The 25,330-nt window shown below is 37.1% G+C and overlaps 2 protein-coding genes across 3 annotated transcripts; both read left to right on the top strand.

Moving 5' to 3' along the window:
* Positions 1-5,445: 5,445 nt before the first annotated feature.
* Positions 5,446-9,511, top strand: LOC116166439 (von Willebrand factor A domain-containing protein 8-like; the record flags this gene model as incomplete). The annotated part of the gene is made up of 9 exons (XM_031481390.1): positions 5,446-5,742; positions 5,790-6,857; positions 6,906-7,102; positions 7,817-7,976; positions 8,024-8,288; positions 8,342-8,462; positions 8,512-8,701; positions 8,747-8,985; positions 9,328-9,511. Coding segments are annotated over 9 exons (2,643 nt in total), but the record flags the coding sequence as incomplete, so codon positions are not given.
* A 1,741-nt stretch (positions 9,512-11,252) lies between these two features.
* LOC116167279 lies at positions 11,253-25,324 on the top strand. 2 transcript variants are annotated; one of them, XM_031482600.1, is made up of 5 exons: positions 11,253-11,895; positions 12,087-12,283; positions 12,333-12,409; positions 12,465-12,677; positions 18,519-25,324. In XM_031482600.1, exons 2-5 carry the CDS (start codon positions 12,111-12,113, stop codon positions 24,929-24,931), a joined length of 6,876 nt encoding a protein of 2,291 aa, XP_031338460.1. In that variant the 5' UTR covers positions 11,253-11,895; positions 12,087-12,110; the 3' UTR covers positions 24,932-25,324. The 2 variants fall into 2 exon arrangements, with proteins under 2 accessions (XP_031338460.1, XP_031338461.1); XM_031482601.1 differs by lacking the exon at positions 11,253-11,895 and having other exon boundaries at positions 12,071-12,283.
* The last annotated feature ends 6 nt before the right edge of the window (positions 25,325-25,330 follow it).

The following is a 25,330-nucleotide window of genomic DNA, read 5'->3' as shown; positions in this document are numbered from 1 at the left end:
ATCTATATTATAACATATTTCGATTACTTGGTCAATTTTAGTGTGACTTTATTTACACATGATATCTAAAATGAGTGGCTGAGCGTCATTTTTTCAAAAAATAGATGTCCAGTAAAAATTGAAAACGAAGTTTCCATAAAACTTAGAAGGTCATGACGCTGCAGTATTACCAAAGAGTAACCATAATAAGAGATTCAACGGCATAGAGAATAGTGTTGCATATGTATTGTGTGTTGCCTAACAAATTTTACTGCTTTTTCTCAATTTTATTGGCGTACGCTACGCCTAAGGGGCTATTTCAAGGCTTCAAACTTGTTTAGAAGTTTATAAATATCATTGCAGAAATCCCAATGTTGCCAAATGTTTAGTGTTTGCTTGTACTTATTTAGGTATCTATTATTCCTTGAAATGTATGATGTTTAGAGATATGTTATTCCATTCTACGCTTATGGCACAATTTATTAAGGTCCGAACGCTTGTTGGTTTGATTCATAGGTGCGAAGATATGTTCTTCGTGTAACAATAAGCCGTTTTTTTAGCGGTAAATAATAGATTTTTTAGTGTGTATTGTGTATTCCCAGTAAGCGCGAGTAATAAGCTAGCTTTGATTACGTCTCTGCCCTTTGTACACACTGTTCGTCGCCCTACCGTCGACGGACGTATGGAAAAGTCGACCGAACTAGATCGTTTAGTTAGAGGAAGTAGTGTAACGATTCGAACGATATTTACTTCCGACTTGCGCGGAAATAAACGAACATTTTTTTAAAAAAAAAAGGCCAATAGACGTTTTATAGCATTTATTGTACAAATAATAAGATAATGAAAGATTCCCGGAAAAAATGTTGCAATCACTTTTTAATTTTTGCCGGCCAAACTATAAACAATATAATAAATCCAAAATAAACTGCCTCAATTGGATTATCGAATGGTTCAAATCAGTTAAATATGTGAACTGTGGACCAACGCAACCCCTGACGCAACCCCACCTCTTTAAAAATGGTTTCTTTGAGATAACTGAAAAACTACTTGACCGATTTGGACCATATTTTTTACCAGTCGATGTGACTAATGTCCCCTTTAATCTCATTACATTTCAGTCCGATCGACCCACGCATTCCGGAGATATTTAAACGCTCCAGAAACCCTATATTTGGAGTGGAAGCCAATGTTGTTTTCAAAAATGAGAACATACACTGCATTATCAATCGTTTAGATGCATAAATCACTAGCAGATTGCGGCAAATTTAAATACATATACTTATGTACTTTTTCCGCTACTAGCCAAGGGTGATTGAAAAACATGTGTACGACGCTTAGTTGCTAGGAGACCGATGCGCGCTAGTGCTGCAGCTTAAAATGCGGGTCGAGAGTATTTTTTTAATTGAATTGTTTAAATGAGAATAACGTGTAAATATTTCATTAAATTTATTCGACGGGTGCAGATTTATTAATTTATTATTTAACTGCACTATATATTTTGACTGATTATTATTGGATTAGACTGATGTTTTTTTTCCTGAGAACATAAGGATTATTGCATTGTAATGATTGATTGTTAATGATTAAACAATTCAGCGTATGTAGGCATCTATACAAAATTAAAGCAAACAAAATTTCCTGTAAAATAATCGCTATGCTCATCATAAAATCCAATTTTATGAAATATGTTGTCTACTTTAATTTGACTCTAGTAGACGATCTAAAAAGGATGGATAATAACAAATTTAATTTAAATTTTTACAATTGTACCTGTTATTGGTTATTAAATTAAATAGTAATTACTGTCTATTCAATAGACGCCAACTAAACAGGAAAATACCAATGTAATTAAGTATTAACAATAGGTACTGAATCGTTGCTGATTTCTTTTATACACTTAAGTAATGTTTTCTAATTATATTATGTCCACATTTTATACAGCCAATAAGAAAGAAAATTAAATGTGACAACCGCGCAAATATTTTAAACCGAAATTCTATAAAGAATTCTGTACATTTTCAATACGCGCCAATATTTAAAGAGGCGGTTAGTTCTGGCCACCTCTACGCGAGGGCCCGCTTTTGGAATCCTAGCGGGCGAGTTCTTATAGCCAACACGCGTTTATACCATTGCGCTGTATCTCTTATTATGGGTACTCTTTGGTATTACTAATCATCACGTGTGCTTACCTACATACGCCGAACGGTCAAAGTTAAACTTTTTTTGAGCTAAAAGAAATCACTGTCAATTTTCAAAATTTCAATCAAAGATAACTTGATTTTTTTTAATGAAATTACCAAGTTTTTTATTGCATCAAAAATATGGGATTTGATTACCTTTCTAACGATATAAGCACGCCGTATTTACCTTTTATACATATTTTTGTTAGAGACACCCTGTATATATTTTTTTGTAATAAAACCAAATTTGTGTAGGTTGAACCAAGAAAAATAATCTCTTTCAAATAACTAAATAAAAAATGTAGCGCTACTATGTATTTGAAAAAAAAGTTTATTTGTAATAAAACCTAGCATAATTTGGGTAGGTTGTACACAGAAAAAGAAAGTCTTCCGAATAATTTAATAAAAATTTTGCGTTACTGCTATTTAAAAAAAATAGTACGACGTTTACATCCTTTATGCCTAATCTGCCAACGTATGTACGTATACATAGGTACATACGAGTTAAAACAGACAGTAAAAATTTTTATTCTTTAAAAGTTGCTTAAAATGATCTAAAACGTTGACGTTTGATGAAATTTTGATACGTCCAAAAACGGTAATCGCAATATAGCCACCCCGCGCTTTTTGACGACCCATACGGATTTACTACTATCTCAAAATATATCGAAGTACTTTCTTCACTATTTTGTTCCGCATTATCATGCAGCCTTTGAAATTCATGACTATACCAAGAACAGAATGGTTCCACGTACATATCGTGGAAATTGTAACGTCTACTGCGGTACTTCCCCAATATAGGGTCTCAACTGGGATGCGACATTTTCGATCTCACAGAAATTTGGTATCTGCGTCTCTTTAAGAGAAAAATAACGAAACCAAAATTGTTTTTGAAAATTCGAATTTAAACTGCAATTCTGGACCAGACATAGGCCTACGGTAGTTTTTAGCTCATTTTTGCAAAGTAGGATCGATGTCAAAACTCTAATTGCATCTTCATTTGTTCTTAATAGAAGCTTTTCATATCACTTTGGCCGGCTGACTGGCTCGTTGGATGGCTGCCTGGCTGACAATCGCATGTAGAAAGACGAGGAGTGTACGTGTCCATACGGGGTCGTGTAATTAACAACTTTAGAGATGGGGCTACCGCTACATGATGCGGGACGGCGACATCTGGGCGCCATCCCCACGCGTGGTTTACTAACGTGGTAATTTTTAGTTTTTCCTATCTTCTTCTACAGTTTTGGCCGAGGTCGAACCCATAATCGCACGTCAAGATACAATTTTACAAGTCGTACGACAAAATCGTATAATGTGAATCTTGAAATATTTGGTTATGGCAACTCGCAAGTCGCAAGAGAAATCGTAATCAGAATCACATAACGTAAATTGCACTTATAAGAATTCCCCATTTACACCCCTCTAACTTGTATTTGAACTGACCACAAATTTTTTTAAAGTTTCGTCAATAAATTACCAGTGGAACGGAGAAGAAAAAATAACTTTTTGTCTCATAGGCACAGCCAAATTATCCCTTAGAGCCTTGTGCGATTAATTTAACAGCCTCAATTGCAGATATGCTTTGTGCCTCGATCTTTAACAGGGCTGCGCGTGTAAAAAAAGCAACCAAATTTCGGAGCTGAAATTTTCAAACAATTACTTCAAAATATTCAGACATTGAGATGCTCAAAAAGTACCCAGTGTTTTCACATAACAATATTTTGAAAACTCTTTCGAATGCAGACATCAATGCGAGGCACCTTGTTTTAATGTAACCCAACAGTTTTTGATACTTTCTATCAGCTAAGTCGTAGAACTCTTTGAGTGTTTTTCAATGCGAACACTAAAAATGTTAAAAAAATAAGTCAATTTTAACAATGGTGAACTCAAATCAACAATCCCTATAAGTTTTGTTTTTATTTCAGGGACGACCTCCATTGCAAATGCCTTGTTGACACCTTTTACTATTTTTGCCACCAAAATTACCTACAGTTACCGTTGCCTCCACAAAAACCCCACAACTTTTGATTTTAAATCATTTAATGTTAATATACTTCCCTTACAATATTCAACGATTATATCCGATTGGGATCCAAACTCCAAGATTTGAATTTGCGCGTCCTTTTGTGGTCAAAAATAATGGACCAAGACGAGAAACAATTTTGTAGAGCCATGGTTTGAGGCATCTCACTCAGTCCATATGTTGCAAATTTTTGAAATCCACCATCCATCAATATACCGCATTTTTTTTTTACAGAAAACCATGTTTTCTAGAAATAAAACCCTGTTGTGATTGTCGTGGACAACCAGCATATATAAGGAAAAAATGATTAATCCGCATGTGAGCAAAGGCGAAGAGTGCATTTTCAAATTTGTTTTTTCGATTTTAACAACCCTCATGGACATTTCATGCCTTAATGAGAATACAAAAATGAAATAACAAACAGACAGACAGGTAGACATATCAAGAGCGCCAAAGTGTGCACATTTTATTTTTTGAAAGTGAAAGTGTACTAAAAACGGAACTGTCACGTTCAAAACGGGATGTTTGGTCACATCTCACATTCGACTCATATATTCGCTAACTTGGCTTAAATTCTCAGAGACGCCTATTGTTAGGTACCTATGTTGTTTCTCACAAAGACAGGCCTAACACCTTCTCTGATTAATTAATAAAAACTTCGTCTACGTCATAATTGTGCTTTTAGATCGTCTTATCATTAAAAATACTCTAAAAATCTAAATACGAGCACGGAACACGCCAAGCTGTGATCAGAGATGTAGGCATTAGAACCTAAATCGCACAAAATACCGTACCTACTTATAATCAAAAATTCAAAAATAAATCAATTATACGGTAGTAAACATCCTGCATAATTACAAATCTTGTTGGTTTGACAGAATAAGGTATAATCAGTCGTCGGTTCGCCCTTCCGAGTTCCGATATAAAGGAATGTGTATGTGTAACTAACATAAACGCATGCTAGCAGAAAAATTGCGCGTGTAGATGGGGAAGGTCAGTTACATACAATACAACATTTGTTGGGCTCTGTGTAATCGAATACCCCTGTTTATCGCAACAGTTCTTGTCTTTCCTATTGCAGTTGTAAACCACGCGCAAGTTATTCATTCTACAGCACCTCCTTGTGGACGCGGAATAACACTAATTTAGTTTGGATTTAACGCACCAGAGGCTTAAATCCAAATCACTGTTGCCAGAATTTAACATGGCATGATCCATCTGTAGCATATTTAAATCTGTGCCCATACCATATATTTAACTTTTTTGTACCGATGTGCATATTATAGACTGGTCCATGACCGAGAATTACAACTACATGACGGTCGTCGTATGGTTAGTGCTGAAAAATATGACATATTACAAAAAGCTCACAGCGAGGCCTATCTACAGCAAAATGGCATGTTAAAAATACACCCAAACTTCAGAATAATAGCATTAGGCGAACTGTCTAACGTGCAGCCGACAAGGAACTGGCTAACCTCAGAGATTCTTAGCTTGTTCTTGTTCCATGAAACACGATTTCTGACAAAGATGGAGGAAATGCATATAATTACGTCTAAGGTAAGGATCTTTCTTTAATACCGCGATGATTTTCATTAATTTTGTAGTTCGGCCCAATATCAGAGACTCTGCAGAAAATTATCGATTTTGCGCACATTTTGCGCGTGAGCCCCGATCCAATTTTAAAGCAACTTTCAGGCCATATGTCCACTAGGCAATTGTTAAGGATCTCCAAGCGGCTTCAAAAGTTTCCCAATGAAGACATGTACGAAATTCTCCAAACTGTTTTTATGACACAGTTCTTGCCGACTTTAACCCGTCGAACTTTGGAGAATGCGTTTGCCAAAATGGAAATTGTACCACAGGCTGGTTTCGAGAGGAAACCCACAACTTACAGTATAAACAATAATGTGCTTACCATTGGAAATACTTCTGCTTTTATATCCGCTACTGAAGAGATTACAAAAGTGCCTCAAGTTCTTTTTTACGACGTACCTCAACATATACAACTAATGGAAAAGCTTCTGCAAGATTTTCAGTTAGGCCTACACCTACTTTTGGTCGGAAATCAAGGCGTGGGTAAAAATAAAATTGTTGATCGATTCTTGGGACTGCTCAACCGTCCAAGAGAATATATACAATTGCATCGCGACACAACGGTGCAGACGTTAACAGTACAGCCTACAATTAAAGACGGCATTTTGGTGTACGAAGACTCTCCACTGGTCAAAGCCGTTAAATACGGCCACGTCTTAGTTATCGACGAAGCTGATAAAGCCCCAACGCACGTAACATGCATTTTAAAAACTCTCATCGAATTTGGACAGATGTTATTGAGTGATGGCCGTCGAATTACTACAGCGCCACTCGATGAAAACGATATTCAGATACATCCCGATTTTCGCATGATTGTACTGGCAAATCGGCCCGGGTTTCCGTTTTTGGGGAACGATTTCTTTAGTGCTTTAGGCGATTTGTTTAGCTGTCACGCTGTCGATAACCCATCTAGGTCTTCAGAAATAGACTTATTGGTACAATACGGACCTGATGTCCCGATTGATACCATAACAAAATTGGTTGACATTTTCGGCGATCTGCGATCAATGGCAGATGAGGGATTGGTCACCTATCCTTATTCTACTCGTGAGGTGGTAAATATAGTAAAGCACTTGCAGGTAATTGTGGTACGTGGATCTTATACACTTACTGCGAAATTGTTATAGAAATTTCCACAAGCGGACATAGATGATGCGTTGTTTAATGTCTTCGATTTTGATAAATACAATCAAGATGCTGTTGAAACTTTGGGACAAGTTTTAATTAAACATGGTTTTCCAAAAACCAATATGTTTACCGCGGAATATTTGGCATTAAAGCAAGCTAAGGAGTACTTACAAGTTACTGTTGACCGTACTAGTGGGTAGGTATTTTTTAAAACATTTTTTCCAATTAAACCATAAATAATCCCAAAGAAATCCCTATTTTGGGACCTCCATAAAAGAGGGGAAAAGTAATGTTTCTATCTATTCTAATACATTCTCATTTTTTATGTACAGGGTGTCCCATTAACAATGGTCACAGGCCTTATCTATTGAACCATTAATTGCACAGCTTCGGGAAAAAATTGTTTGATAATATCATATAATAATAATATCGTTCCGTTTGAAATTTTCAAAAATAAATGCAAAGTTTATGTTTATGTCACATCGCGCCCTGTACCACATTTACTATTACTGTGAAAATCTGTTCACCTAAACAGAAGTTACATTCAACTCCTTAAAGAGATGTTTCCTTTCCCCCACCCCTCATATTTTATGAGCTAGAGTAATATGTGCTGCATCAAAATGATGCAAAATTGATACAAGATTGCGATGCATGTATTTTTTATACATCCTTGTTGGGTATATTTTAGAAAAAAAGTCAGTTTTCTACTTAACCATGACTCGTGCGCCCTCTAGCGGCAAAGCTAGAAACTTGAAAATAATTTCCAGCGATTTCCCTTGGCCCCTTTTGTTAACAAAATTTTTTTCCCGAAGCTTCGCAATCAACGGTTCCATAGATACGTCCTGTGACCATTATTAATGGGACACCCTGTACAGCGCCTGCGTGCAAAAATTACTTAAATGTATTTCAGATTAGATACAAAAGGTCCCAAACACGGAAAGGAAGACCCCAAAAATGAACCACATGTAGGTGGAAACACATGGGCTGGTGGTACCGGTGGACGGGACACAGCAGGGTTGGGTGGTAAAGGGGGACCATACCGTTTGGATAAAGGTCACAAAGTTCATCAGGTATACTTTCTCCTTTTTTTGCCAACTTGATTTTAAATCTTAGCTAGTTGTCAGATGAGGAGAAAGCAGCAGTTCCAGAACATATAAAGCGAGCCGCAAGAGAAATGGGAAGGAAAGCATTTGAAGAACGGTTGAAAGAAATTGGAATGAGTGGATATGATGCTTCTTTGTATGCTCAGTTCTCAGGCGCCGTTTCTAAGCAAGTGCTGTCATTAAGGATAATCCTAGGTTCACTTCAAGCCAAAAATAAGGAGAGGCAGTGGACTAAAAATAAAACATCGGGCGAATTAGACGACACGAAACTAATAGATGGTATGACCAATGGATCGGTGACAGGTAAATTAATTACCTTTTTGTTACTGTAGGACTACTTGGTGAAAAAACCATTTTTCGCAGAAGAACCGAACTTGAACCTGAGTTAGGCTCACCACAAATTAAACCCAAAATGTTGCGCCTTGTTGTGGATGTTTCAGCGAGCATGTATAGGTATGGTATAACATAACCGATATAAGAACACTTAAAGCGTTTGTTTTAGGTTTAATTCTTACGATGGACGACTGGACAGGCAGTTGGAGGCAGTCGTTCTACTAATGGAAGCTATGGAAGGATTCGATGACAAAATACAATATGACATAATGGGGCATTCGGGAGATGCGCACGATATTAAATTTATTACAAAAGGTAATCCACCCAAGAACAACAAAGAGAGACTAAATATACTGAAGGTAAGATTATCAATTGAAGTACTTGTTACATTTTTATTTTTTTAGACTATGTATGCCCATTCACAGTTTTGCTTTGCGGGCGATAACACATTAGAAGCCACAGAATTAGCAATTAAATCTATGTCGGATGGAGATTTTGACGAAGCTATTGTGGTAGTACTTTCAGATGCTAACTTACAACGATATTCCATACCATCATCGGAATTGGCGAAGGTTTTATCTCAGTCAGAAAAAATTAATTCGTACGCAGTTTTTATTGGAAGTTTAGGTGATCAAGCCGAAAGGTAAGCATTATGACCGTACTGGAAAATATACTTTTAAGTGATAAAAAGCCTTCTGAAGGACGCCTAACTTTATGCAATCAAAATAACACTTAAATCAAATGAAGATCTGCCTGTTCCAATTGGTACAGTCCCGGTAACAGATTAAGAGATTTATTTTCTGTGAAGCCAAAGCAACAATATTCAAAATAAGTAATATGACAGCCAGATTTGTTTCAAGAAGTTATTTTGGTTGCATAAAATTAGGCGTCCTTCAGAAGACTTTTTATCATTTGAAAGTAGACATAGGAAATCCTACTTCTACATGAATATCACTGTATATTAAACACTTAACGTCTATTTTAGATTGACACAAAGTTTACCAGCCGGCAGATCATTCATTTGTAAAGATGTATCCACACTGCCTCAAATTTTAAAACAAATATTTTCCTCATCTGTTATTAATTTTTAGATGTCTATATTTTATTTAGGTTATTATTTTTAATAACGATGTGTTAAATAAAAATTGTTGGAATTTATTGTTATGTAATCCTATCTGTATATGTTTCTCCTTCATACCTCATTTGCATCTTCGCTTCCTGCAAGTCTTTCTCGTAATACTTTTAGGTTTTCTTCATCCCATCTCGTCATGTCATCGATCCTCTCCACAACTTTTTTTACAATCTCTTCACATTTTCTTCAGATCTTTTTTAATGCCCAACCGCCTCCTTCAACCGTTGATTGTGCTTCCATTGCATCTCCTTTACCCTAATCAACTGCTTCACGGTTCTCGGTTCTCTTCCCCCTAAACTTCTTTTATACGTTTTACGTGTCATATTTACACTATTATTGTGCCTATTTTTAATTAAGTCTTACTCGCGTTTTCTCTGCATTTTTTCTCCTCTCCAAATCTCCCATTCATTCTTGTTTCTACTTTAGATCTTTTTCACATTACCTGTACGTTCCTCGGGTGTTTTTAGACGAATTTCTAGACGATTTCCCACAAAATTTCTTTAGGCCATGTGAAAAGTCGTTTCGGGTTTAAGCTTTCTTTACTATGGAATTTATAAGTATAAATTCAATGTCCTTACATTGCCCTGCCGCAATATGCAACTGTTTCATACCTCCCATATAGCTATGTACTTTCCATGCCTCTTCAGACTCGTCACTCCCAAACTGCTTTATGTCTTCTAGGCCACTTTTTGTCGCTTTTTCCAATAAAGTTGGGTGCGCGTGCGCTATTGCAGCCACTTTCTCTATCTGCTCGCCCGACCCCTACAGCGTTCAATATATTTATTTGTAGTTTTTCCATTGGGTATAACGCTCTGGCAAGAAAAACTTGACGATTAATGCGCAAACTGCACAATATCAACTTGCCTATTTATTAATGTATTTTGTTGAAATTTTAACGGCAAATGCTACTAATAAAGGTAAACATGCCGCATATAACGGGCGATCAGAAATGAGTTGCTGTCGAGTCGCCTTTGGAAGTACGATTTCTCATTGTAAACAAAAATTCCAAAGATGACTCGCAGCAACTCATTTTTGATCGCATGGTGGTAAAATTTAGCTGTGCGCATGCGCAGATCTTTTCTATTTATGGAGATAGAAATTTTAAATAAAAGCAATCTATGCCCACGTAAAAATTGAAATACGCACATGCGCAGAATGTTGTATATATAAATAATCCGTTCTGATGTGATCTTTTGGGATATACTGATCACTGCATGGAAAAGCGCTAAAGTTACTCGCCAGAGAGCGAAAGATTTAATTATAAGCAAGTAATAATAATAATGTTTATTTAGTAAAAAACAAACAGGTATAATCAATGAGTATAAGAGTTACTTATTCAATGATTATACCTATTACTTGCTTATTTCATACCACATGATTGTGCAACCATTCACGTCAGTTATAATTTATAAGTTAATGGTCAAAGCTTTTGTTTTTTCTTGTAGAAACCATATATGGTTATTGCTGGATGTAAAATAGTATATTAAGATGCAAGCGTATAATCAAGTTTTTAAAGCACGCGCAACGAGTTTAATGGCACGACGCGAATTATAAAAATTATAAAAACGCCGAAAAGCATACTCTATAAGATATAGATGCCCAATATAATTTTAACAAAAAAAAATCAATGTATAGTCACTCCATGTTTTGAATAACGTAGGTAACAAAAAAATTTGCTGTGTCTAGCACATATACCACCCCCACCCGTATACCTGCGCATGCGCGTTCTGCTCAAAAGACAAACTATTCTGCAACCCTTTCCTTTATGTCTAACAATATGTGTACCAAATATGGTTCTAATCGGTTCAACCGCGGTTTCGCCGGGAATGAGAGTACAGACGGACCGACATAATTGAGATTTTGTTTGATTCGGATTTCTGGTGCTTCAGAACGTGTATTTCCGTAAAAAAAGGCTACTTTTTTAGCCCTGTGTACCTACTTCGACGAAGACAGACAGACGGACAATGTGCATTATTAATAGCCTAAGCATTGAATTCTCGATTAAAGTTCGCCATGTCGTAAATATATAAATAACAATTACGTTGTACTTTGCGATCAAATCATATTATTTGCATTTACGCATTTAATAATATTTACTTTTCCATTTTTCCATGATTGCTTAAAAGTGGGCGGGATTACGACATGTTTGACGCCCGGATTGGTGCATCGAGTGATACGCTATAATCGATTAAAAAGTATTTTAAAAAAGAAAGTATAAATTTACAATTAATTTAATCGCATTCTCTCGAAGAAAGGGCAATAATAAATTAAATGACACGAAATAGCCATATTGTTTATTTAAATTTTAGGTTGGTATTAGACAGGACGCGATGGCGAATTGCATTATGGGAAAGTAATGTACGTCTATGACAAGTAAATTGGTGTGTCCTTTACTTGTTCAAAATAAGTAAACAATTACCAGTAAGTCTGCTTGTTTATTTCCCATTCTACGTTTTTAATCACATTCGAACCTAAGGATCGATAGCGGTACCCCCCTTCATTAGTATTTGTTTGTTTATCTTGCGGTAATTTTTATAGAACAGTTTTATGTACACATGAAAAACCCTTCTGGTTTATTGACAATAATAATCAACCCTATTTCTACATTGCAGTCTTCATGACAGAAGGTGTCTACAATGTGTGATCAAACACCGGTTGAATACAAAGATGGGGACATAGTATGGGTTAAATTAGGCTCGTGTTGGTGGCCAGGCGAAGTGCAAGACATAAAAAGTATCGACGAGGAAATCATAGCTGTACCAAAGAAACCTATTATCGCCGCTGTCAAGTTCTTTGACGAAGATTGCTAGTAAGTCACCGACCGCAAGTGTTTCTCCATTAATTTCACTTCGTTCCAGTGAGTTCATTAAAAGTATCGATCGAATCTATCTGTACAATTGCTCGAAGAAGAACGAGTTTATTAGGAAGGGATTGGGTAAGTTACGTCGCGTACGAGAAAGCGGAAGTCGAGAAATACGCGCTCATTTCAGATTTGCATAGAGCGAAACACGAGTACATGAAAAAATTTCCGACCGACGTCTCGAAAGCTGAAGAAAGAACAAATGGCGATCCGAAGATTATCGACGATCCAATTTTTGCGCCGGAAAAAAAATCGAATGTCGCCGCACTCATTTTTGGTACACCTAAACAAAAGAAGTCTACAAAAAAGTCTCTCGGAAGTGGACAGAAAGCATTATCGACTAGTAAGTAGCGCATAATTGCGTGGTGTGGGTCCATTTTGTTTGATGTATTTCTGTGACAAAACTGAGCAAAATAGTTTCTGCGTGTGCCTTTATTTTAGAGTATGCAAGTCTGATGAACGCTGACTAATTCACAGAGACCACCCATAATAAAAAGTTGTCGAACTAGTGAATGAAATTACAGCAAACTTTCATAAGATTTTTCATCATACCCTGTATATTTATTAGTAGAAGCATTGAGCAGATACATGCTTGTGGTTAGCGGTACATTTTCAAAGTGTACTAGATCGAACACGGACATAACACAAACATATACATGAAGTAAAGAATTGGGCAATATCCATTGGATGTACTTTCTAAAGCCTTGGGCCAATTAATGAACTTCCATATGACGTACATCTAGGTGTTTATGCGAGGGGTAAATCTCTGGTGACATTTTACACGCAAATGGAATTTTTGTTTAATTTTTTGACATTTCTGTGTATTTCTCGCATTTTTGTGGAATTTTCAACTCGCTATCTAGTATGCTAGATTATTAGCCGTTACCTATTTTTAGAGTGAACATTTACCGAAGTAAGTTCTCCCATAGTCCATGATCCATAGTTATTCATTTATTTTTTATGAAGATACGTCAGTACCAATTTGTGTTAACTGCCACAAATGGTAGGTAATTAGCAAAGCGTACATGTGCACTAATTTTCTTCTGCATCTTCTGAAATTAAAGGGAGGAGTTAAATTAAACAGCAGAGGAAAGGAAAAAAGTAAAAATGTAGTAGATTTTTATCGTAATGAATTCCTAAATTACAATGTATTATGCGAATTTACTCTCAGCCACAGTGCTTTATCTAGAGCACTACGAGTACTATACAACTGTAATAATTATACTGCTTTTTCATTTATTGTTATTTTATTTTTGTGTGTATGAAATGGTTCGTACTGAAACAAGTGTATTCCCGGGAAAAAATATACTTATGCAAGAATTTGTAGCCAATGAACTTTGTTATCTAATTTATTACCTACCATGTAATGCGTAGTAATTTATAGCACAGTTTAAGTTCTAGTAAAGATAATACTACACTAGATAGACACCGTAAATGGAAGATGTTAACCTCTTATTTAGTTCTGTAAAGAAAATATAGGGGGCTTTTGCAAAGAAGTCGTAGTCGTACGTATTCGACACACGAGCTGTATTATATTATCCCATCCATGACCTACTCCACATTCCTTTACGTATTTACATAGATTAAATTACATTTAAAGCGAGCCACATGCGGTTCTTTTGATATAAGTTGAGGCTCTCTGCATTTATCTAAAAAAACTAGTTCATCTTTTTCAAAATTCGCCTTTTAATTAATTTGTAACACTTGTTTATTTTTGGCATTCTTTTGTTTTTTATTATCACAGCCTACTCTGGTGTATAAACATGTTTGTGAAAAAATTTTAAATAGCCTAAAAACTACGGGGTTTAACACGTTGAGTGCCACGAGAAATTTTTGAAATTTTTTTTAAACTAGAACTAGAATCAATGGTATTAAAGAATCCATACCTTGATTTGTTTAAAATTCGATTGTTATAAAATCATGGCCAACTACTAAAAAGAAACTGCGAAAAAAAATGGCATCAATTCCGAGATCAATTCAATGAAATGGGAATAAATCAGAAACTGTTAAAGATAGCTATAGGAACATGTATTGTCAAAATATGCCCATTTCGATTCTCTATCTTATGGAATAGTAAGAACATGGTCATTCCATTTAAAAAAACTGAATTTTTAGTCTTTGAAGTTTCATAAATTTGGATATCCATAGGGGCGGTCGTACGCAACTTAACTTTTTTTTAAGTGCACTAAAAGAAAGCCCTATTCATTCTCTATGCACTGATAAAAATAGGTTGCCATGACTACAACCGTTTTCAAGTAATCAATTATCAAGGTACCATCTGCATCCGCCATTTTTTTTTCTTAAAGTCAAAATAACTTAAAAACCATAAATGGTAGATATCGACATATGGGTATCAAAAGAAGTGAAATTTCACGTAGAATCCAAAAATGCAATAAAAAATAGGGGTTGCCATTTAAAATAACGAAGTTACTATCTACTTCCGATGTTTCCGGAAGTGCGGCCATTTTGAAAATATTTTACATCGATTCGGCCTTCAGAGTAACTCCTAAGTACAAATTCAAAAACCTACCTATTTTACTTTACCAGAAACTTTTAACTAAAGCTCCCAAAAAAACACCCTGTACAAGAGGGAATTTTTTTTTAAATATTGATTTATGAAAAAAATTTATTCTTCATGATATGTTTTGCTTGCTTTGAAAGTACCAATAACGTTTCGATAATCTAAAATTTATTTATAAAAATTTGGAAAAATAATAAAATTAATTTTTTTTTATTGAAAGTTATCATTCTACATTATAATTAAAATAGAGTATTACTATCAAACCACAAACAATCGAAACGTTATTGGTACTTTCAAAGCAAGCAAAAAATATTATGAAGAATAAATTTTTTTCATAAATCAATATTAAAAAAAATTCCCTCTTGTATACCCCATCGCTTTACACACTGTACATTTGTTTATTTAAAAATAAAAATAATAAATTTAATAAAAACTGCTGCAACTACCGAGTGGTCCCTAGGGACCGCCGTGGCCCTATCACGTGTTAAGCACAGTACACCCCTTATAAAAATTGAAGAGAACACAAAAGACAATCGAATAGCGAAATAAAATAGTAGTTCCATTTAAAAAACAATAGTTTTGGCACTTGAAATTTGGACCACCTTGTATAGCTAAATCCAACTTTCTCATTATCAAAGTGTTGTCCTTTTCTCGGATTAACATTATTGATCAAATGTATTTCTTAACTTCAAAATCAAGGTAGCTACGATTTCATCAAAGTGAGGGTTGCTTATGGCGAATCATTCGGAAAACAATTAATGAGATGACAACTTTGACAAAAAATCAAAAAGTGAATAGGTTTCCATGTAGAGGTTAACAAATGATATTGAAACAAGAGTTATTTATTGACACAGTGGTCCAAGTTGGACACTTTCTTATGGAAAAACCCTTCACTTTAACAGATAGAAAAAAATAGGCCTAGGTGTCTGGAGCTCAATTTTAAAGAGAAAATCACTGGCGTAAACAAAATGCAGCTATCTCTAATCGTGGGGGTCACTAGGGGGCGTTTCTCGAAATTTAGTCGATTCCCTTAATGCTCCATAACGTCCTTATTATTAGAGATCATTGATTTTGGCACAATCTTCCTTAGAGCATTTTTTTATGTAGACTCCATCGCGATCGCAGTTTTTATACAGGGTGTTTGGTTTTTCTTGTACGACCCTAAACTACATTTTTTCATAGATCACCCTATATATCGTGGAGTTATTGAAAAGAGCGTAAAATTTCTTACATTGTGATGTCTTCACTTATTATATTTATATTAAATATTATTTTCAATATTGCATTTTACACATTAAAATATTTAGATCTAGATTTCCATGGTGAACAAAAGATGACAGGATTGTTTAAAACTACAATTTTTTGAGTATCTGTGTTATTTGTTTTGTATTGTATTATTATATGACTTATTTGTTTTATTCACGAGTATCCATGTTCTTTGTTTTTTGTGTGTTATTTGAAATATACTAATATACAGACTGATTCAAATTCGAGGGCCACCATGGGGATCTCGGAACTGTAAGGGATAGGTAGGTAGTTTAAATTTGGCAAAGTTGCGTATTTTGATGATTAACAAAATGCAGTTTTGAAACTTAAAAAATTCATACTACTTTTGGAAATATCCGGAAAACACCGAAATTTTGCAGAATCGTTTTTATTTTTTACTGAAGTCATTTAAAAAGATATTTCGAAATAAATAACACATTATTATGGCGTGACACGTGAATTAAACAAAATCATATAATATGTTAAAAAAATAATGCAGATAACCAAGAAATTGTAGTTTTAAACAATCCTGCCAGCTTTTGTTCGCCATGGAAACCTAGATGTCTGCAATAAAAATATTTTTTTCATTACTAGCGTCTGATGACATGATTATCAACCTTTTTTCCACTTATAAAGTAGGCTTTCTCGGCAGTGGTTCAAAGTGGTGCCACCATCCATTTCCAGAGAAATTACATACTCAAAATTATTACATTTTGAAAAAATTTGAACTTTTTGAAAGCATCTCAATGACAGAACAAAATACGGCCTACTTGACTTTTACTTCCACACACTTGATTGACATAACAATATATGTTAATTTAGAGGACTTCCAGTACTAATAGTGAAAAAAATAGTATATATACCATTGCAGAACGCCTCGGGATGTAATCTTGGTGCTCAAGCAATAATACTAGACTTCTCTACATTGGTATATAATGTACTACTATGTATAAAATGCAATACTGCAAATAATATTTAATATAAATATAACAAGTGATACATCAAAATTTATAAAATTTTAAAAAACTCCAAAATATATAGGGTGGTCCTTACGAAATAATGTAGTTTAGGGTCGTATAAGAAAAACTAAACACTCTGTATAAAAACTGTATAATACGATGGTCCACATAAAAAAGTGCCCTAAGAGAGAATTTTCCAAAAGAATAAGAAAGTTATGGGGCATTAAAGAAATCGATTAAATTCGAGAAACGTCCCCTATCGGCCAAATGATTAAAAGATAGCGCCAGTGATTTTTTTCTCTTTAAAATTGAGGTCCATTTTTGTCTGTCTCTTAAAATGAATGGTGTTTCAATAAGAGGGTGTCCAATTTGGACCACCTTCTACATTCAAAATAATTTCTGTAGATGCGTAACCATGTAAGTTGCCATTTACGCAATAGATTTTTTTAATATATTTTATCAGGTATGAGCTAGGGAAGATCGACGCAATGTTGCAGGACCTTGTATATAATCAAATATTATAATATTGAATCGAAAATGTTCAGTAGCTTTTTAAAACTGGAAAATTTTGTAATATGTAACTTTTGGGTCTTCCGCTGCAACAGTTCGCCGATCCCTGGTCTAGACTGTATCTTCAATTACGTTTTAGCGATTTTAAATGTTGTGCAATCATTTCTGTAGTTGGGAAATCTCCTTTAGCTTAACTACTATTATCCTGTTTTGACTACAGAGAGATTTGTGATTCGTTAGGGGATGGTAGGTATAAGAGGGTGTTTACGTAACTTAGAGTAGGAAATTATTCCACATTGTAGCGTTTTATAATTATAACAATTGAAGGTGACTTTGAACTCAATTCAATTAATTACGATTTTTGTTATCGGCTTGTGCGATGGGTCGGGCGTTTTTGTTTATTCTATATGTTGAATTTGTTTATAATGGTTTTTTTGCATATATCTACCAAATGGCATGATCTTTCATAACTCGCGAATATTTATATTACTTCAATACTGTTATGGAATGGATTTCAAAACATAATTCTATATGATAATGAGACAGGTCATGTCTCAGCCAAAATGGCAGGCACCTGAGCTCTAATCTAATTCTAAGATAACATGTGTACCCTTTGTGAAATTATGAGGGAAATAAAATGCCCAGATGTCGTATAAGTTGAGAGCTATTACAATGTAATTGTACAATGCAAATCGGAAACGAAATAAGGAAGTAAGTGAGTATCCCGCTTGGAAGGTTTTCAGTAGCTCTTTTTCTTTCCTTGTAAACAACGAAGACCCTAGAGCTACTCCTATATTAATGAGAGGGAAACCCTTGTATGTATTTTGATTGTTTTTAGTGAATTTAATTAAAAATAGTAGTTCCGTTCAACTGACCTGTATGTAGTGTTTAAATCTGTGAGATTACCTAAGCATACACATTTTTCCAGAATCAACTCCAAGTTCAGCAAAATCTTCGAAACAAACGAAAGTAATCACACATCCCCGATTTCTCGGATACGATGACCACGAAGTGAGAATTCTTGTTCAGTCATCCGAACAAGTTGATGTACCACAAGAAGAACCGGAGGAAAAAGTGATGTACAAATGTGCGGCGTGCGGTTTTTCGACGGAACGTGTAGATGTCTCTATTATGCATCACAAGTCTCACATACAAGGATTATTCCCGGCGCCTGTAAGTTCGCCAAAGTTAAAAAAACGAACGCAGACCAAACGGCCGAGAAAGTCGAAAATGACCAAATCTAAAACGACGTCAATTATGGAAGATTTACAGTTGATAGAGCAAGGGTTGTTCTTCCACTCCGAGTCAAGCGAAGATGATAGTTTAGACGCAGAAAGTTCACCGAAACGCAAAAGGAAGAAGACTAAACGCAAACCTTCGAAAAATACGTCAGCCGAAAAACGTGAAACTGTTATCGATATACGCGGTGATCTGCTGGCGGAGTGGGACGAAGATGATAGCGAAAATGAGACAGATACGCCACCTTTAAATATATCACAGCCTGTTGAACCGATAGAGCAGAATGACGAGGTCAAAGAGGCGGGGGTGGTAAAAGAGAAGTCCTGTTTTGATTTTAATGACGAAGATGAAGATGAAATAGTTAGTGCGTCGGGCGGAAGAAAAATTCCCAGAGTTATTCCACCTCCAGATAGACCGAGAAGTATTGATTTGGAAAATCCCATATCGTCGTTGGAGAATGTCGGAGCGAGCAGTCCGCAAAATGGTTTCAGTATAGTCGAAGAAAGTCCAGTTGAGCATACAAGTGGCAATATGGAGTTGTCCGTTGATAGTACCTTGGATCGGAATGAGATTTTGAAAATAATACATCAAGTAGACGAAAGTAGCGAAGAACAGTTACCCGGGCGTTTAGACAAGGAGAGCGAAGATTTGTTAGAGAAAGATAAAATGGAAGACTTGGATCTCGCCTTTAAAGATATTCTTGAAGCGACTGTTGTACCGGATTTACCCGAAATACCACATTCCTTAAAATTCGAACAGAATCCTTACGAGCCTAAAGTAACCAAACTTCCGGAAAAATCTCCCGTATCCGAAGTGAAATCGACCGATGCGGAGATGGCTGCGCGGTTAATCAACCCGAAAAAGCGCTTTGTCAAAAGTTTCGAAGATTTCGAACAACAGATACATAACGAACAAAAGAAACTGCAATTAGAGCAGGCTGTGGCCGCCATCAAGGAAAAAAATGAGGAAGTCAAAGAGTTGGGTAAACTAGAAGCGACTGTGGAAGTAGCCAAGCTGAAAACGCAGCTGAAAAATAAGCTAGATAATGCGGACTATGTCGAGGAGAGTAAGCCGAAACGTCCGCGACTGTTGCGGGATCGCATTTTGTCGAGTCATAGAGAAGAACTCGAGGATTTGCACAAAGAAGTTCCCAAAGAATTTGATTTAATCGATACCCACACTACTACTAGCGATTATAGTTCGGTTATTTCACTACCGCGTGCTACAAGTACTGTACCCGATGATTTGTTAGAGTCATCGTACACAATCACAAGTGATGACAAAGAGAGTCCCCCAACGGAATTATCTGTTACTAATGAAGAAGATAGTCTGAAAGAACCTATAATTGAAGATGAGCATACCAGACCGAGAAGACTGTCGATAAAAATGTCCGAAATTAACGAGACTCCTTTTGAACTCAAAGAAACGACTCAACTACTCGAAGTTGAAACTGAAGAAACGTTACATTTAAAACCGACTCAAGTATTTGACATCAGTAAAGAATCTGTTAACATATCAGAGGTGGAGCCTCTTATTGAAACTGAAACCGTAAATAGCAGGAGTGCAGAAGTTGAAAGTTTAGAGGTTGATGCTGTGCATAGATCCGAAGTAACGGAGAAGTCGCACGAGGTTGATGAAGTCGAAGCATTAGGGGCGGAAACTAAAGAATCTGATCATCCGGAAGAAATGGAAGAACCAAAAGTATCTGAAGCGGAGATTAAAATATCGGAAGTAATTGAAGAAGGTAAAACAATTGAAGAGATTGAGGTCGAAGAAGTTAGCCATAATGTGGAGGAGTCAATTACGACTGATATTGTGACTTCGGAGGAGATCGAAGAGCAACCTCTTCTTCAGGAATCTGTGATAGTTGACGATGTGCCTTCTTTGGCAGGTGATGTTTTTGATAACGGCCAACACACGGTCGAGGATTTGTCCGCGTTAACGACTTTGGCGGCCGTTTCCGAACTATCAACCAATCTAACTGTATCGACGGCTCTTAATGAGAAATCGAAAATTATCGAGGACAATTTGACATCGATCGATAAAGGTAATCTCAATTTTGTTACGATGGACGATTTAGCCGAAGGACAAGTGGAAATTTCGGACGTTTGCGTTTCTAAGGTAAAATCGAGTCCGATGAATTTGATGAACTTCTCCGTCGATTTCGGTGATTCGAGTAGTCCGGTGTCTAGCGGAAAGGTGGCGTCTCCCGCTTCGAATGTGAGCGAGGAGGAGATTCATCAGCCGGATTCGATAGAGATGTCGTTGGGTAAGGTGTTTGAAGGCGAGAGTGAGGTGTCGAAAAGCGACTCGCAAGGCGGCGAATTGAAGGAAAAGGGCGAAGAGCAGACGTGCAGCTCCGTAGTTTCGAGCAATTCTAAACCATTTTTAAAGAAACCAAGAAAAAGTGTGTCCGAGAAGTTTAAACCGCCCGAATATTCTAGTTCTTCGAAGTTATTGGAGATCTTGACGGATTCGAAACCGAAATCTTTGCATTCGGATGTCGGTGAGCAATTGCCGAAAACTGTCGCGGCACTATGTGTGGAATCTCCTTCGAGTACGCTTTTGTCGAAGTGCAAAAGTGAAAAATTTTATTCTACAAAAGAATCTGTTCCTTTCACCAAGCATTTGCTCAAGGGCAAAGAGATCCCGAAAGAAATTAATGTAAGTCAAGTCATGGCCAAACCGAAGGACGAGAAATATAGCATATCCAAGGACAATTTGAGTATCGCTAAAAATGTTAAGTACGACAGCAAGAATTCTAAATTCATTTTAAAGCCGACAGCGAGCATTAAGTCGTATTCGTCTAATAAAAGCTGTAAGCCCGTTATACTTTCCGAAAAAATAATTAAAAGAATGCCCGAAACACAAGAGGGGGTCTCTGTGCGGAAAGTAACGTCAAATAATGCTCAGGATTTTGAAGATATTGACGCGTACATTATTCAGAAACCTTTGAAAAAGGTTATTCCAAAGGAAGAGGAGGAGGTTACCGATCCACCGGCGACTAAGAAAGCGGTACCTACCAAAGGAAAGGCCAAAATATTGCAACAAACCATCATCAAACCTGCAACTGCCGAATTGACCCAACAGTCTCAAGATGATGCCATGTTTGATATCAATTCGATGCCCATCGTCTTGGGGGATCAAATTCTCACGACCGACGGTATTGAAAAAATGCCCGTCGTTATATCCGAAGAGCAACAAGCTCCAAAAACTACGGAACAGCACGTGTTAATATCAAACAAGGCGGTGACACCTCAGCCTCTTATTCTTAAGACTTACTCTTCGCAGAAAGTTGGTAAATCGCGCATCTACCAGCCCACGCCGACTACTACAACAAAATTAATAAAGTCGAGTCCGACGATTATATCCAGACCCGGGAAGCAAGATAAGTATATCATCCTGCCGGGTACCACTACTTCGGCCACTTCTAAGTATGCCGTAGCTAAGAGGCCCGGGGCTACAAAAAGGATGACCCCGGTCATACTACCGACTCCAAGTGTCGCGTCGAAGTTACAAGCTACAACTGAACCTTCCGGTAATAAAATTATGATCGTGACAAATCAACAGGGGCAACAATCTCGCGTTTTACTAACTCCCGCGCAACAAAAAATTTTCGGGTATCCTAACACAAGTTCGAAATTAGTAAAAAGTACAATCAAAGGTAACATTCTGCAGAAGACCGGCGCAAGGACGTCGTCTCCCATAACTAAAATACAACCGCACGGTGGCGGTGAGATCACAACTGCGTCTCAAACGATAATGAGTACTGAGCCGGTGTTGGTTTCTGTTAAAAGTTCCCCCCTGAGACCAATTAAATCCGATCTTTCTAAAAATCGCAAGTTTCAAGTGCAACATCAAAAGGTTCCTCTTCAGGAAGGGCTGAGCACGTTTAAAAATAGTACACTACCCAGCCAGCAGAAGATGATCATTATTAAAAATCAACAAGGTCAGATCGTGAAAAGATTTCAAGGCACCGACGATGCATTGTTAGAGCAACAGGTTGCGGAGCAAGTGCAAGCGATAAAAGCGAACAGCGGTAGTTTTAGTCCGATGAATTTGACCACCAAGGTAAAGCCGCCGGTAAAACGTACATACATTAAAAAACCGGAAGCTCAAAAAAGTACGAAGGTAGCTACTAAAATTGTAAAAAGCGAAAGCGTTCCACCCCTCGCGCCTATATCACCAAAGAGGACGGATACACTTTTGCTACCGCAAACTGTCGTGAAAGGTGATGCCCCCTCACAAAAACCTGAAGCCGTCCAGCAAAAACCCCTGAATCAATTGATCATTCAGGACGCCCTTGGTAATCAAACGACCATCATGGAAGGGCAAATACTGGCGCTTCCAAGTGGAGAAACGGTCGATGGCCAGCCTCAGTCGTATATGCTCGTCACTCTTGACGAATCGGGAAATTTGGCACCTTTAAACAATGAAGCTTTGTTGTCTTTAGATCCTAATTTAACGCTAGGAGGCGATTTAAGCAATATGGTTCTGCAATTAGACGATGGAGCTGCGAAAAAGAGTCTAACGAAACTGGAACCGTCGCCTGCGCTCAGTGAAGCGTCGAAATCCGTCGAAACACCCGAATTACCAAAGACAGAGGCCTTGATTGAGGCGGTAGCGACACCAAAATTGGAGACTGAACCGTTACCTTCCGTCGATCCGCAACCAAACGTGCAAACGGTCACGTGCAGCATCAATAACGACCCCAATCAGCAACTTATAATAACGGGCGATCCGATTAGCACTCAGAAGTTCATCGAATCGCTAACAGAGGGCAACGCCGACCTAGCGAATCTTTTGGCGAGCGCCGAAGGCAACATTTTAATTCAAACCGACGAACAACAGATACTCATAAACACCGACTCTGAGAATCAAGTCCTGCTACCGCTCGGTTCGGAAAGACTCGACGCTCCCGAGAGCGACTCGAACCCGATTTTCGCCACTCAGCCCGTAAAAAATCAAGACATTCTGGCAGCGGCGTTGGCCGATACCGACGTATTCCAACAAGAACAAACCGTATCTCCGATACACAATAAGCTCGGACCGTCGCAACTGAGTCCGAACAGTGGGTTATACCCAACCGGTGTCGCTAACGTTCTGGAAACCACCCTCAGTCTCAGTTCCCCGATAATGACACCGTTAGAAGTTCCTAGCACTAACAATAAAAAGATTCCCGACGAAGAAATGGACATTCTTACTACGGAAGTACCGAAAAATGTAGATCTACCGATTACTATTACGGATCCGAACATTTCGCAGACCGTCGCACAACAGCAGGTCGTTTCGCTGATGACGAACGAGCTGGGGGCTAATTTGGAATTACCCCTACCGCTTGCCGACCAAGTGGTTGTACCCGCAACCGAAATGCACAGTCCCTCGTACGGTTTTCCTCTATCGTCGTTAGAAGACTCGGTAACGGGCGTGGACGTACAAAAATCGTTCAGCGGACCGATTTCCATGCCGCTTTTAACGGAAGACGACCCTCAAGAATCAAGTGTGTCCGAGGTCACTATCGAGTGTAGCGAAATAAGCGAAGAAATCGACAAGGAGGACATGATGGAAGATGACTGCTTGAAGAAGAAAATTAAACGGACATCGTTATTAGAAAGTACGGATAGTATTATAAAGGACGACGCGAAATCTCTTACGGCGAGAAGCTTTTTGGGAACGCCTATGACGTCAGAGGAAGGGTTATGTACTTTGGGAGGAGCCATGTGCAGTTCGCTCAGCGAGCCGCCGCCGGACATGTTTGATTTGTCCATAGTTAGTTCGCACTTTGTAACCGGCACCGATATCAAAACTCCCGAGAGAACGGAATTGATCGAGATTCCGAAATCGACAACGCCAGAAGTGAATGAAAACAGTCAAGAATTCGAAAGTTACGAAGAAAATAAAATCGACAATGACGCGCCTCTAAGATCCCCCGTCGATTCACCCGCAGTTCATATTGACGAAAATTCTTGCGAGATACCGGTGCAACCGCAAATTGTTACCGATCTAACGTCATCGACATTCGACAGTATGGATACCTCAAATTTTGAATCGACAAAAAGAACAGAGGACGATGAAAGTAATGACCGTAAGGAGTTTGACTGAATTTATATTAATTATTGAATTGTATATAACTGTATAGTCAAAATTTGCAAGAAAAGTGAACATTACTCTCATCACTTGACGATGTTGTGTACATAGCGTTTTTACATACCTACGTATGTATATAATTTTAAAACGATTTACTTTCTATTATTGGTTATTTTGTAATTTGTCATATATCATTGCTTTAAAACATTTTTTAGACTACTATTCGGCACGAAATCGGATTTTCGAAAATCTGATTGTCAAGTGTACAATTTTAGAATAGTGAAATAGAACTGTGTATTTTGTGTGAAGAAGTGTTTGGTATCGGTATAAATGAACAATAAATTAGATATACATAGTTAAGTTTAAAATTGTCTATTATTATAGGAATTATTATAGTTTCAATTCGTATCTGTA

Source organism: Photinus pyralis, unplaced genomic scaffold (genome assembly GCF_008802855.1).
Source record: "Photinus pyralis isolate 1611_PpyrPB1 unplaced genomic scaffold, Ppyr1.3 Ppyr1.4_LG3b, whole genome shotgun sequence".
NCBI classification, from domain to species: Eukaryota; Metazoa; Arthropoda; class Insecta; order Coleoptera; family Lampyridae; genus Photinus; species Photinus pyralis.
Note: the sequence above shows the minus strand (reverse complement) of the source record. Positions and strands in the feature narration are given on the sequence as shown.

Coding starts and splice junctions, on each gene's coding strand:
- LOC116167279 (XM_031482600.1), top strand. CDS start 12,111: ATGTGTGATCAAACACCGGTTGAATACAAAGATGGGGACATAGTATGG. Junction 12,284..12,332: donor TTCTTTGACGAAGATTGCTA/GTAAGTCACCGA, acceptor ACTTCGTTCCAG/TGAGTTCATTAAAAGTATCG. Junction 12,410..12,464: donor GTTTATTAGGAAGGGATTGG/GTAAGTTACGTC, acceptor CGCTCATTTCAG/ATTTGCATAGAGCGAAACAC.